Below are 15,562 nucleotides of genomic sequence, written 5' to 3'. Positions count from 1 at the left end.
TTAGAGAACATGAATGAGGAGACTAATGGAGCACAGGTAACCCCAAAACTGCTGCTCTACAGACACTCCTTCACCCAGCACCTCCATGACCTCACAGAGCCCCCTTTATCTAGTCTTCCCCAATATACACACTCTTGCCCCTCCCCAAGGCCCAGGTCCTCATGTGGAACTGCACACAAATAGCCAGAAGGAGTGGCCGGCATATCAAGGGAGTCCCCTGGCCCATTTGTGATGGACTATTGCTGAGTAGCAGCACGTCTCGCTGGGTTCTGATCTGCATTCCTCAGGCAATTAGCGAAACTGGGCATTGTCTTCATGTACTTGCTGAATATTTGCATGTGCCTTCCTTTGAGAAGTTCCTAATTCTTTAGCCTAATTTAAATTTTTTTGGCATTCATCTTTTGAGTGCTTTAGGATTTCTGGGCATCGTCTCTTATAAGATGAATAATTCACAAACATACTCTCCAGTTTTGTAGGTCGTCTCTTAGCTCTGTTGATTATTTCCTTTCCTGTGCAGGAGTTTCTTGTATATAATATAGTCTGACATAATCCCATTACCTGTGCCTCTGGTCCTACCTAAATTATCATTGGCCTACAGCCGACCTTATGTGACCTTTTGACATTGCAACTTGACATTGTCATCTAGAGAGTTCATATCAAGACCTTTCCAGTAGAGTTACAAAAACAAAACACACAGAAATCTCGAAATGTCTTAATAGCATAGGATTTTCTGCCGGACTGCATTGAGCTTGGGGTGCAGGCAGACCAAAACCTTGGGGTGGACACCCTATAAGTGTAAGTTCAGTTTCAGGTTTAAGATTTAGACCTGTGATAGATTTGGGGTTGATTTCTACATCCTATCACTAGAGGAAGGGATCTAGTTTTAACTTCTGCATATGCAGATCCAGTTTTGCCAGCACCATTTAGTGGCATGACTGTCTTTTCTCAGATATATGTTCTTTGTGCCTTTGGAAAAAAAAATAAGCCGGCTGTGTGACTGAGGATCAGTTTCTGGTTTTCTGGTCTGTCCCATTGTAGAGTGTGTCTGTTTTTATACTCGTATCACGCTGTCCTAGTAACTATAGCTTTGTATTATATTTTGAAATTAGATATCATGATGCTTCCAGGTTCCCAAGACAGTGTTTTCTTGCTTGTTCATTTGTTTTCGTTTTTGTTTTTGCCACTGCTGGGGGTAAACCATTAAGACGTCAGCATGCTGGGCAGTGCTGGTTTTCTGACATCCCACCTCCTCTTTATTTTGGCCCTGTTCAGAATTTCTTTGGCTATTCCAGTTCTGTTTTGTTTTGTTGTTGTTTTTGTTTTTGTTTTTTAAGGTTCCAAATTAACCAGGAATTGTTTTGTATTTCTGTGAAAAAAAAAGTTGTTGGTATTTTGATGCAATTGCATTAAAACTATAGATTTTCCTTATAATATGGTTATTTTAATAGTACCGATTTTTCCTATTTACGAACTAGAACGTATTGTTCCATTTCTTCTGGCCATGCCCTATATAATTTCTTTCATTAGTATTTTATAATTTTTATTGTAGAGATCTTTTATTTCCTTGGTAAGTTTGTTCATAAAATTTTTATATGGATAATGTGAATGAAATCATTTTCTTATTTTCTCTTTATGAAGTTCATTATTTGTGCATAAACTATTACTGTTTTATTTGCTGCCTTTATATCCTCCAGCTTTGCTAGATATCTAAATATGTTTATAAATCCAAAATTTTTTGATTGAGCACTTGGTTCTTCCTATGGATAGAATCATGTCATCTGTAAACATGGATAATTAAAGTTCTTCCTTTCCAATTTGGACGCCATGTGTTTCTCTTGATTAATTGCTGTTGTTAAAAACTCCCAATACTTTATTAAATAAGAGTGGTGAGAGTGGATATCCTTGCCATATTCCACATCTTAGAGGAAATGCTTTCAGCTCCCTCCCACCCCACCCCTGTTTGGTCTGATATTGGCTATGTGTGTGTGTGTGTGTGTGTGTGTGTGTGTGGTGTGTGTTTTTCCTTCTAACTTGATCTGCTGAGTTGTTGTTCTTTTTGCCCTGCTGTATGCTTTCCCCTTCCCCCTCCTCATATGTCACACTCATTGTGTGTTTCTGTTGGAGCATCTGTGTGTCCCATGATCTGTGTGTCCCATGATCTGTGCGTCCCATGATCTGTGTGTCCCATGATCTGTGCGTCCCATGATCTGTGTGTCCCATGATCTGTGCGTCCCATGATCTGTGCGTCCCATGATCTGTGTGTCCCATGGACGAATCCTATCTGACCTTGGTGTTGACCTTCTGGATGTGCTGTTACTACAGTCAGCTAGCTAGGGTTTTATTGAAGAGTTTTGCATCTGTGGTCATCAAAGATGTGGATAGTTTGCTTTTGCGTGTGTGTGTCAGTTTTAGCATGAATAACGCTGACTGCAGAAAGAAGTCAGTAGAGTCCCTTCCATTTCCATGTTTCTCTTACTTTTAGGTCTTAAATCTTTTGTTATTTTTTAGATAGGGTCTCAGTATGCAGCCCTAGCTTGCCTGGAACTCACAATGTAAATCAGACTGGCCTTGAGCCCACAGAGATTCACTTGCCTCTGTTGCCCAGGTACGGATACTAAGGGTGTGTGCCACCAGTGTAGAGGTTGTTAGTGTCATTCCTTTCTTCTCTCTTATTGTTCACTTATTATGTATATTCCCTTCACTTTCTGTTTTGTAGTGTTGGTTCATCTAGTAAGTTGTACATGTGTACATTGGTGTGTGCATGTGTGTGTGTGTTGTGTTTGTGTATATGTGTGTGTGTGTGTGTGTGTGTGTGTGTATCCATTATGGTAGTTATTACACTTTAATTTTCTTTGTTTTTTTTTTTTTTTTTTTTTTTGAGACAGGGTTTCTCAGTATAGCCCTGGTTGTCCTGAAACTCTGTAGACCAGGAACTTTGAACTCAAGAGATCTGCCTGCCTCTGCCTCGTGAGTGCTGGAATTAAAAAGACTCTCTCTCTCTCTCTCTCTCTCTCTCTCTCTCTCTCTCTCTCTCTCTCTCAATCAGGATGGCTTTAAGCTCTGCCTGCCTACTTAGAAGTGTAGGCCACCACCACCTGGCTCATACTTCTATTTCTAATGGTTGACTTTTAAAAAGTTTAATGTGATGGGGTAAGGAGCCAGTGAGGAGCAGGTGGAGACCATGGGACAACATCTGGGAGCCAGCATTTCCCTTTTTTCTGCTGAGTAGACTCCCTCCTCTTTCCCTCCCTTCTTCCCCTCCTCCCCTCCTCCCCTCAGAAGTCCTCCTCCAGTCTGCTCCTCCCACCTTGCCTTAGGGGCACTGGGACCACATGGTCTGGAACTCACAATGTAAATTAGTCTGACCCTGTGCCCTAAGTTTTTATTTCTAATGTGGGACTCCTGGAAGTATTTCCCCGAGAACTAGTCTGGCGGTAATAACAGTGCCTCAATTTCTGCTCCTCTGGAAAAATTTTTGTTTCTCTCTCAGATCTGGAGATAGTTTTGAGGAGTGTAGTATTCCTAGTGGATTTTTGTTTCGTTTTATTTGCTTTGGTTTTGTTTTTGTAATTAAATATGGCATTGCATTCTCTGTTTTGAAAGGGCTTTTCTGAAATATTTACTGTAAGTCTAGTGAGAATCCCCCATTCACAAACAACTTAATGCTTTTTTCCCCCGTTGCTGGGCGTTCTGCTCAGTGAGTTAACAGTCTAGTCGGAGGAAGAAAACACATAGCTGACTACTGCTATAGACCAAAGATTTATGTCCCCTTTAAATTCAGATTTGGACCTGACCCGAGGTGACAGTGTGCAGAGACAGGACCTCGGCCTGACGGTTAGCTGTGGAGATTAAGCCGTCACAAATGGGGTGAGCATGCTTGTAAAAGAGGCCCCAGAAAGATCGTGGGAATCTTTCTACTCATTGGGAACTCAACAACAAGATGGATATTCACGACCCAGGAAATGAGTTGAATCTGCCTGTCTCGGTCTTCAGCTTCTGGCCTCCAGACCTGTAAGAGAGACTGGTTCCTGGCAAGCCGCCTGTCTGTGGTACTGTACTGTTGTAACCCAGACAGACTAACAGGAGTGTATTACCAGATTGAAGGCATTGACTAGAGCCATTCAGCACACACACACCACACACACCGCGCACACACACACACACACACACACACACACACGCACGCGCACGCACGCACACACNCACACGCACACACGCACGCACACACACGCGCGCACACACACGTGCGCACACACACGCACACCACACATACACACACACCCGCACCCGCACACATGCACACGCACACACACACCACACACACCGCGCGCACGCACACACGCGCACACACGCGCACACACGCGCACACATGCGCGTGCGCACACACACGCACACATGCACACCACACACACACACACACACACACACACACACGCACACACATTTCTGAATGTTTTCCACATGGCAAATCATTGGTTAAGGCACTGTGGTGTAGCCTTCCAAGTCCATGCCGCTGGCGAAGGAACCTTTCTCCTCATATGTCTACCTTGGGTTACCCCATCAAAATCCATGCCAATTCTTTCAGCAAAAATAAGTAGATCCACTCTCTTGATGGATCAGAACACCACCTGAGCCACTTTACTTATGGGCAGGAGTCACCTTGGAAACCACCAGCCGACTGAGGGACTGCCACTCAAACAGAGAGCTGCTGCTCACCCAGGTCTGGGCTCTGCCTGCTCTCCTGCTCATCCCAGGAGCCTCCATTTCCTTGGCCTCCAGCCTAGCCCGTGTCTCCCATCTCATCCTCTGGCAGAACCTGTCTGCTTTTTTAAATTTTTTATTTATTTATTTTTTATTTTTTTAAAGATTTATTTATTTATTATACTTAACTACACTGTAGCTGTCTTCAGACACTCCAGAAGAGGGCATCAGATCTTGTTACGGATGGTTGTGAGCTGCCATGTGGTTGCTGGGATTTGAACTGCGGACCTTTGGAAGAGCAGTCAGGTGCTCTCACCCACTGAGCCATCTCACCAGCCCAGTGTTTGCTTTTTACCATAAGTAACAGGCTGTCTTCTCACCTCCGCCAGGCTGATGAGGTCTACAAAGAGCTGAGCTGCAGGGAGCCTAAATGCAGCAGGGATGTCAGGGATGTCTGGGTGCTGAGATCTGATGATTCCCCATTCAAGGGGCTCCGTGTTATGCATCTTGTAGGCATCATTAGAACCTCAGAAGGGAACACAAGCTTTTCTAAACCCTGACACGCTTGCTCAACTTGTTCCTGGCAGAGCCAGAGTTCAAACCAAGTGCCGTCTGCTGAAACCTTGATGCTCTTGCCACCAACCACACTGTCACCATGTGCTAGTGATGAACCAAGCGTGACCATACTCCTCTTGGCAAACGCTTTGCTGGGGTGGGGATGGGGGCAGTTAGATCTGGGAACAAGGAGGATTTGATCGTGGCGGGGTAGGGTTGGCAAGGCTCTGTAAGAGGCTCTGAAATGGGCTGTCAGACTGGGAAGTACCAGCTAACATTCCTGCTGGCAGCTCCTATCAGGAGTAAGAACTGAGATTCACTGGGTCAAATAAAGCGAGCTGCCGTTGCTGGCTGCTTAAACTTAGAAGTGACCTTCCAATATGGTAAGCCACCAAGATCTGCCTGCCATCTACCTTCCGATCTTAGTTCAGAGTTCCCCTCTGGGATTTCTAGCTAAGAGGCACTCCTGCTGGCTCTAAGCCCTGCTGCCCCATTTACCCTTGGTATCTGGCCTCGGGCATACTAGTGTGGCCTAAGGAGCACAGGTCAGTTTTGTCCTCTAGCTCTGCAGCCTCAGGAAGGTGGCTGTGCTGTCATCATCAGCTTCCATTTCTTCTGCTACAACGTAAAGATGGTCCTACGTCTACCATGGTAGTTACTTTCCGTCGCTGTGATTAAACACCATGAGCAGAACAATGGATAGAAGGAAGGGTTTACTATGGTTTGCGGTTCCAGTGGATAAGTCACCATCACTGTGGTGAAAGGAGACCAGGGGGCGGGCAGGCATGGGGTGGCTGGAGCAGCAGGGGACAAGTCACCAGCACGGTGGTGGTGAAGCAATGGCACATGGCTTTCCAAAGCCCACTGCTTTTCCCCCAGATCCGTGGTACGTTCCCGCAGGTCTCTATGTAAATGCTTCTGCATCAGGGTGGCCCACCCTGATCCTTCGCTCCACTACTCTGCATCACTCTGGATGCTGCTGGTCTCTTCTGTATGCTTCTGTTCTGAGACCCTCTTAGCATGTGAGCGCCCAGATCTAGCCCTTTAGAGAGTATTGTTAAATGAATTACTAAAGAACAGGTTAATGAACGAAGCCTATGACCTCTCTCTCACACTTTACTGGGTCATCTTTATGCTTTTTTCCCACCTCCAACTTAGTCTACTCCTGAATGGAAGGGTTTTTGTTTTGTTTTGCCTATCTTAATGCTTGCATATGCCGCCGGTGTGCAGGTAGGTACCTGTGGGGACTAGTAGGTGGCATCAGTCCCCTGGAACTGGAGTTAGAATCAGTTGTGAGCCACCACCCCACCTCCCCACTGTGGGTTCTGGAAATAGAACCCCACTAAGTGGTGCTTTAAAAATATTAGTTACTTTGAATAATTCTGTATGCAAGGAAACAAGTTATTGCACAATCTGTGTAATAAATGGAATTTTTTTCATCATTCCAGAGTTTTCAAAACGGGCGTCTCTTACTCCAGACTGTGTGTGTGCACATATGTTGTCATTGGGGAGAAACCTTGCCCTGTAGACTAAATGTTTCCAAACACTTCAAAGCCTAAAACAGTGGATGAAATGCTGGCCATATTGAGTCTGAGGTTTGCAGTCTTATTCCACCACAGTCTACAGGGTGGGAGCCCCAGGGATTACAGAACCCCTGGAAAGGCAGTGTGGGCTGACAGGTTTATGACATTTTCTGTGTCCTCAGTGACTGTTTCTCAGTCTTGGCCAAGCTCTCTTTTCTCACAGCCGGGATCACAGTATGTGAAATCACAGGTGACAAGGGCAGGCAGGGCCCTTTACCATTCCGCCTTGTGGGGTCCAGATCACCACCAGATTTTCCATGGTTTAGGAGCAGAAGTTCTAAGGCTTTGCCAAATGCAACCACGTGCTCTTGAGCTGTGATCTGAAAGTGACCTTGGGCCAAGTTAAACTGAATGGATTTTTCCTACATCACCCAGTCGCTTGAAACACAAGGGGAATGAGCTCTTGAGAGGAGAGACTGGAGTGGAGAGGAAGTTGGGGTAAAGCAGGGGTCAAGGGTCAGAGTCATCAGTCCCAGATGTTATAAACCATTCAGGATCTCCCGTGACTTTCCTACATCCCTACCCAGATGCAGTTCCCCATCTCCAGAACGGAACTATTCCTGGGCTCTCAGCACTTCTGAATCTGGTTTCTAGCAAAGGTTTATCCATGTTTCATGGCTCCAAAGTGTACTTCAGAAGGCCGTAAGGCAAGGCTGTGTTAGGCAGACCGCAGGAGCCAATCTCTCCAGAATCGCTGTGCCTGCCACACAGACTTGACTCTCAGTCGCCATGGCTGGGCTTTCCCCGGCTTACACAGTGACGGTCCAGTCCATCGTAGTAGTGAAGGCATAGCACTAAATAGAAACGGGTTTGAGCGACAGATACATTTAGAGGTATGAGTGGTCAGTAGGGGTCTTTACTGCAGGAGTTCTCGTCCTGAGGGCATAGGACAGGCAGAGAGATTCTCAATGTGACAACTCCTCTGCCTTTTTACTTTACTATCTGTATTAGTCAGGGTTCTCTAGAGTCACAGAACTTACGGATATGCTCTATATAGTAAAGGAATTTATTGATGACTTACAGTCTGCAGTCCAAATCCCAACAATGGTTCAGTAGTAGCTGTGAATGGAAGTCCAAGGATCTAGCAGTTGCTGAGTCCCACACGGCGAGAAGGCGAAAGAGCGAGAGCCAGACTCCCTTCTTCCAATGTCCTTATATGGTCCCCAGCAGAAGGTGTAGCCCAGATTAAAGGTGTGTGCCACCACACCTTTAATCCCAGATGGCCTTGGACTCGGAGATCTCCCTGTCTTAATCTTCTGGATTCAATCACCACTGTGTCTCAAGATCTCCATACCAAGATCCAGATCAGAAACTTCTATCTCCCAGCCTCCAGATTAGATTCACTGGTGAGCCTTCCAATTCTGGATTGTAGTTCGTTCCAAATATAGTCAAGTTGACAACCAGGAATAGCCACTACACTATCATTTTAAAGTTTTTATGATTGTGTTGTACATGATGTGTATGTAGATAGATGCATTTCCACGTACATATACATCAGTGCAATACAATATATAGGTGTCTGCAAGTCACGGGATGTGTGTGGAGGTCAGAGGACACCTTCTTGGTGGAGCTGATTCTCTGTGGGTTTTGAGGAACTTGGGGATTGCATTTGTGTAACAAATGCTTAACTTGCTGAGCCATCTTGCTGGTCCTCCTCTGCCTCTTAAACAGCATCTTTTAGAATGAGTTCCCCACCGGCACAGTGTAGGAAACACAGTACAGAGGAAGAGCGTTGGTACTGTTGTGACTGAGCTCCGGTGGTGTGAATCCTCCCTGAGGGATGAAAACTGACCTCCCCATCATCAGCTGTAAGTGCAGGCTGCCACCTACACGTGTTTGATTTGTCTGAGCTTCCCGACTTTCCAACAAAACAGTCCTTTATGTTAGGAGGCTCCATCCTATGTAGTTCTGGACTTGAATTAAGATGAAGTTTCCAGAGGACAGACTGAGGCTTCTCACTGCCCAGTTCTGTGTCTTGCCTGCTGGTGCACTGAAAGAGGTCACTGGGACCTCTGTGGAACTGAACCGCTGTGAATTGTGAGCCAGAAAGACTAGCCTTGGAGCTGTGTGGTCTATGCCAGTGCCAATGACTAACTTTGTCTGCCCCTGTGGTGTGTAGGTGAACGACGCAGACTTGAGACATGCAGCAAAAATGCTGTTTTTCTTCTTTACGCCTCAGTTGGGTAGAATTTAACTGCTTTGTTTAAAATGAAAGTTTAAGATTTTGTGAGACTTTGGGCTGGAGTTGACTCAGTGGTCTCGCAAGGGACCTGGGTTCAGCTCCCAGCACCCACATGGACAGGCTCACCACTTCCTTAGGCACCAGGCTTGCATGTGGCGCACAGACATACATTCAGGCAAAGCACACATATGCACAAATAAAATAATGTCCAAAAAAAAAACAAACCCACCAGGTAGTGGAGCCTTTAATCCCAGCATTCTGGAGGTAGGGGCAGGTGGATATCTGTAAGTTCAAGGCCAGCCTGATCTACAGAGTGAGTTCCAGGATAGCCAGTGCTATTACACAGAGAAACCCTATCCCGAAAAACCGAAACGAAATAATTTTTTTTTGTAAAAACTTCACGTAATACAACTATTTATAAGATTAAAAAGGAAGTCTCTAGTGAGATGTGCAACATTCTAGATCTTTCTATTTGCATATATAAATAATAAAGTTTTCTCGACTGTTCAGTAGTTGAAGGAGTGGCTGAAAAGAGTGTATGGCATATGGAGAAGAGAGTAAGGCATGCTGCTACATCCTGTCAGGCTCCACAGTGGCCCACGGACAGCCTCGCATGTCAGCACATGGGTCTGAACTAGCTTCTTAAAAATATCGATTTACTTACTTAGGTATTTATTTTGTGTGCATGTATGTGTGTGTGTATGTGCATGAGTATATGCACATGTATGAGTGTGCATGTGTGCACATGTATGTGAGTGAGTGTGTATGTGTGTGAGTATGTGTGTGTGTGTGTGTGAGTACACATGTATGTGAGTGTGCATGTGTATGGGCACGTGCATGAGTGTGGCTGTGCCACAGCACACATATGGGAGTAAGAGAACAACCTTTTGGGAGCTGGTTGTCTCCTTCCACCTCGTGGTCCTAGGAGTCAAACTCAGGTCATCAGGCTTGGTGGTAACAGACCTTACCCACCGAGCCATCTCATGGCTGTAACATGTCTTCTTGTCTGTTGTTATACATGATTTGTGCTTCTAATCGTAATTTAAAGTTAACCTTAATTGTTAATTTGATGGGATTTAGAGTCAAGTCAGAGATACATCTCTGAGCGTGTCTGCGAGAGTAGTTCCAGGGCGTATAGCTGAGGAGGGAAGCCTCCCCTCGTGAGGGATGCCTCCATGCATGGGCTGGGGTCCCGCACTGAATGTAAAGGAGACATGCCTAGAGCACCAGCATCCGTCTGTCTCTGCTTCCTGACAGCCGATGCCGTGCGATCTCACGCTCTGACTACTGTGCCGTCCCCGTGGTGAACTGTACCATCAAACTGTGAGCCGGAATGAGCCTCCTTAAGCTGCTTCTGCCAAGGATTTATCACAGCAACAAGGAAAGTAGGAAAGTAATGCACTAAGGTTCATTCCGATAACGACTTTAATTCCTATACTTAGGTCTATGGTTTATTTTGAACTGATATTTTAGGATTAGTCTTGCTACCATAGCCTGTGATCCTCCTGTCCAGCCTCCTGAGAACTGTGATTATAGACGTGTCCACTTGAACTAATTATTTTTTATTATACTTAGTTATTCATTTATTTTATTAAAGATTGATTTATTTATTTTATACATGTGAGTACACTATCACTCTCTTCAAACATATCAGAAGAGGCCATCAGATCCCATTACAGACAGTTGTGAGCCACCATGTGGTTGCTGGGACTCTGGAAGGGCGGTCAATACTCTTAACCAGTGAACCATCTCTCCAACCCCTATTTATTCATTTATTGTGTGTGTTATTTGTGTATGTGTGCACATGTCAGGTGGGAACATGGAAGGGTGTACACAGGCGCATGCGCATGTGGAGTCAGAGGTTGACGTCTTCCTCACCTTTCCATCTTAGCCTTTTTAGAAAGAGTCGCTCACTGAACCCAGATCTCATAGCTTTGGCTACACTGTTGGCTTGCAAGCCCCTGGGATCCACCACTCCCAGACCTAGATTTACGGGTGTGTGTCACCCTGTCTGGTTTTTTACATAGGCTCTGAGGAGCCAAGTTAGAGCACCTTACTGAGCCTTCTGCCTAGCTCCTTGTCTTAGTTAAGGTTTTACTGCTGTGAACAGACATAATAACCAAGGCAAATCTTATAAGGACAACATTTCATTGGGGCTGACTTACAAGTTCAGAGGTTCAGTCCATTATCATCAAGGTGGGAGCATGGTAGCATCCAGGCAGGCATGGTGCAGGAGAAGCTGAGAGTTCTACATCTTCATCTGAAGGCTGCTAGCAGAATACTCACAGGCAGCCAAGATGAGGGTCTTAAGCCCACATCCACAGTGACACACCCACTCCAACAAGGCTACACCTCCTAATAGCGCCAGTCCCTGGGCCAAGCATATTCAAACCACCACACTCCTGAATTAATTCTTACCAGTAGGATAAAGTAAGAAAGGGTTCACCTTCGTTTCTGTTTTGTATGTTGAAGTTCCATTTTTCTCTAGCACCACTTGGTACAAAGACTTTTGCATTTGTTTTTTCTATGTTAGAGAGAGATTCAAACCCAGGGCCTCCTACATTCTAGGCAAGTGCTCTACCACTGAGGTATATTTCCATCCTAGATTCTTTTTCAATGACTGTATACCATGGGCTACTGTTTCTATTCTGACGAACAATGCATATTCTTGAACCTAGACCACTGAACAGTTGGCTGTTTCCGACAATTCCTCAGTCAGGTGGTACCTGTGTTTAATTATTAAGTTATTCTCCAGCCAACATTCCTACCCGAGAAACCTATAAGAGGCAGGCTCTGATTGGCTTCATTGGTGTAAACCTCTCTCAAATGCTAGGTGACTTCCTTATGGACACAGAACCTCACTTCCTAGATTCTGCCGGAGTCAGTCCTTCTAGAAGGGTCTGAATAAGATGATTATTTCTGCCTTGGTTAGTTGGGGTATCACCATTAAAAAAGAGGCTCATAAAATACACTGGAGAGTGGAAATTCCCTAAGAATTCCTTTAAGAGTGGAGGCTTGTAAGCACGTCTCTGTGGGGCCCCAACGGGCAGCTGTTCTGGTGGGGACTACATCAGCTTTTTATCAATCATATCGGTTAGCTATTTCTGCATCTTTTTCTGGCACATGAGTGACACACACACCCGATGGGCGGTGCAAGGTATTTGGGTAGATATCTTTATACCCACCATCCACAGCTCTGTGGATTTAATGGTGCTGTCTCTAAGTTCAAGTTTGAGGACAATTTACTCTACACTATCTCATTTAACCTTTCCAACAACCCCGTGAAGGGAACTCTCTCTGTCTCTCAGATGAGACAGCAAAGGTGTACAGGGGTCAGACAATTTGTCTTCTGCCACTTGGAACTGAATCGGGGCCAAGTCTAGTTCTGAGCTGCAGAGCGTGGTAGCGTCATCCTCTCTGCCCAAGCATCAGTTAACCTTGCCTCAGAGGAGCACCAGGACTCACTGGATCTGTGAAACCTTCACAACGAGCATCTTACATAAATTAAACCTAATCAAACAACTCTATGGATTAGAATTTTAATTGCTTGATTTTTTTTTTAAGCTAAGGACCACTATAAGAGTCTTTACAAACTCTCTTAAGACTATTTTTGTTTTTTATTTATTTTTATAATTATGTTTATGGAGGCTAGGGTAGGGGGGTGGGCTATGTCCACATGAGTGCGGGTGCCCTGGGAGACCAGAGGCATCAGATCTCCTGAGCTGGAGCCACAGGCAGTGGTGAGCTACACAGCACAGGTGCTGGGACTCAGCTTTTGCCTGGACATGCTCCTAACTGCCGAGAAAGCCATCACTAGCCCCTGGAATTATTTTTGTCTCAGGAGCTTTTGTCTAATGGAGATTAAGTTGATGATGCTGTCGCTCCGAGAACAATCCTATACTGAATGGTTCACTTGAATGTGCTTTCACTGTCCCCATCTGCTTTCTTTTGCATGAGGTTAAAGGGTTGCAGCTTCTGGGGGTGGGGGCGGGGTGGGGGGTAGAGGATCTTTTCATAGCAACAGCTGTTTGGAATTGCTAGTTCCCCAGCAGAAAGTCCCAGCTCCACTTTTGCACTTGTTACTGGTGGGTGCGACTGTCCCAAGCCAGCAGCTTGTCCTCCCCGGAGGGCAGTTTATACCAGAGACTTGATTAGTGCTAGGGCAGGATGCCTGTGTTCCAAGTCTACCACTGATGCTGGTGGGTAATGGAGCAAGAAACCCTTCTGCCCTTGAGGGTGGTGACAGGTAAACTTCAGACATCTGGCTGCCCTCTTTCTCATCTTTTCCATAGCTGCTTACCTCAGTCTCAAAAAAAAAAAAAAAAAAAAAAAGAAAGAAAGAAAAGAAAATTCTGACGTCTTAATTTTAATGTGGGCATTTGACCCAGTGCCTGAGATAAATATAACCCTGAGTAGTACGGAGAAGGTTTAATGGAACATGGTTGGCATTCTTTCTTGATAAAGACATGGGGAAAAGAGAGGGAGGGAGAGAGGGAGGGAGGCAAGCAAGGAGGAAGTGGGAGAGAGAGAGAGAGAGAGAGAGAGAGAGAGAGAGAGAGAGAGCAGTCAGGGCAACGCTGAGCTAGGAGAGGCTCCCAGCAGCCTTGCCCTCTGACTTGATATTAACCAGACCTGGCCAGCATGGTGGTCCTGAATCCAATGACTCTGGGAATTTATCTCCAGCTCTTCTTCTGCTCCATCGTGTCTCAGCCAACTTTCATCAACAGTGTGGTCCCAATCTCAGCAGGTAACCGATCACCTGGACTTTCCTCGCAGGGGCAGAAGGGGGGTGGGGGAACTCGAGATTGTCTTGCAATATGTCCTGATCTTTTTGCCATTCTGCCGTTAGCAGAGGAAGGCTCTGGGGCGATGGCCCCCCAAGGTGCTTCCTGTCACCGGAGCTTGTCTCCAAAGGCCCTTCTGTCCTTGTTCCAACCGTCACTACTCAGCTGCTCAAAGCCAGACTCTAAGCCGTTGCTTCTGTGCCCCTGTCTCTGCTGCCCATTTACTGCATGAGTCATTTTGGTCAGGGAATTGGGAGCTGGGGATGGAGAAGTTCAAGTTCTAGAGAAGGGAGAAGTTCTGTAAGGTGTTTCTATAAATCTGTCTCTAACCTCCTCCCTGTGGGGTGTACCTCAGGATGCTGTGAAGCAAGTATCTCTGTCAACCTTGCCGAAGGGCAGGGGATTCTGCCTGGGCACTGTCAGCAGGGCTTGCTGTCTCCTTCAGCCCTGGTTGCTCTCTTCTCTTCAGCTCTGACAACCCGTCTAGAGGTGCTAAAGGAATGACGAGGGCTTCCAGAGGGTCAGTGGACCTGGAACCAGATGTGTCGTGCTTGCTGAGTACAGGATTGGGAGATTGAAGAAGGCTTGCTTGGTCAGCCAGCCAGGCAACATTTTCTGCAGGCACCACCAGGCTGTTGCCCTTGTCCTGCCTGACCTGGTACAGGGGAAGTATTGGGTTACTGGCATAGCCTTTTCAAACCTTTCTGAGGAAATCTGAATCTCTCAGAGGGCCCGAGGAAGCATGCAGACCCCAGGTCTCGCTGTGTCCCCCACACCTTCCTCAGTTCATCTCAGCCCCTGCTCTAAGACACCCTTAGTCCTTATTTTCTAAGCACCGAAGCTGATTTTGTGTCTTTGCCTCTGAAACCCGGAGAGAGCATTCCTCCGCACTCACTGTCCACCGCTCTCCATTCATAAAAACAGCTCACGGGCAAGCCGTGCTGCCAAACTGCAGGCCCTAAGGGAGTGGCAGGGAGATTGCTGGGAGGCTAATTATAAAAGTGTGAGAAACAGAAGAAGCAGGGAAGAGAGACGAAGACGAGAGGGCCAGAGAGAATACCAGGGGAGGCAGAAGAAGCAGGTGGTTGTATCACCAAGGGTGTGTGTCAGCGGCACGTCTCTCACGGGGGTCATCTAGTCTGAGGGTCATTATTTTCTGATCCACTGGGAAGTTTGGTAGCCGAGCATGGTGCCGCCTGCCTGGGACTGTTCTTGGGACACTGGGGCAGGGTGGTGTGTTTAAGACTGGCCTGGGTTACAGAGTGAGACCCTGTTTCAAAAACCCCAAGAGGACTTGGTAACTATTTGGTCTGACCTAGTGTTTGCGTCCGTGTTATATTTGGGTTATGGATTTCTCTGGGAATCTGCTGAAGTCTTGGAGGAATTAGGAAAACTCGCTTCTCTGGTTTCAGCTCTGCCTCTGATGAGCAGGAGACCCTTGGGTATAGACCGTGCACCTTGGGGCCGTGTCATCTTGTGTGTCTGTCACTATAGATGTCTCCAGTGTCAGACAGTGCTGGATCTGTAGATGCTCAGAAACTACTTGTTGAGTGAAAGAACAAAAAGCCGTTGCATCTATAGAGTGGGGGTGGGGGCATCCACATGTTTTAATGATTTAATTTATGCAAAGCCAATGTCACTAAGGCCTTCATAAATCTAGACAGAACAGAACCTACAATGTCTTTGCCCTGCTCACTCAGGATAGAACCCGCACGATGTAGACCTCTCTTAGAGAAGGGTTTTTGAAGGTCATACTG

At 46.1% G+C, this 15,562-nt stretch overlaps 1 protein-coding gene across 2 annotated transcripts in view; it reads left to right on the top strand.

Moving 5' to 3' along the window:
* Positions 1-13,053: 13,053 nt before the first annotated feature.
* The window catches only part of Colq (collagen like tail subunit of asymmetric acetylcholinesterase), a 55,634-nt gene continuing 53,125 nt past the window's right edge, over positions 13,054-15,562 (top strand). For both annotated transcript variants that reach the window (XM_029541608.1, XM_029541609.1), the window contains exons 1-2: positions 13,054-13,267; positions 13,652-13,768. In XM_029541608.1, coding sequence (XP_029397468.1) covers positions 13,228-13,267; positions 13,652-13,768 — 157 coding nt within the window. In that variant the 5' untranslated portion in view covers positions 13,054-13,227. The remainder of the gene's footprint in view (positions 13,268-13,651; positions 13,769-15,562) is intronic.

This window comes from Mus pahari, chromosome 8, assembly GCF_900095145.1.
Source record: "Mus pahari chromosome 8, PAHARI_EIJ_v1.1, whole genome shotgun sequence".
Classification (NCBI taxonomy): Eukaryota; Metazoa; Chordata; class Mammalia; order Rodentia; family Muridae; genus Mus; species Mus pahari.
Note: the sequence above shows the minus strand (reverse complement) of the source record. Positions and strands in the feature narration are given on the sequence as shown.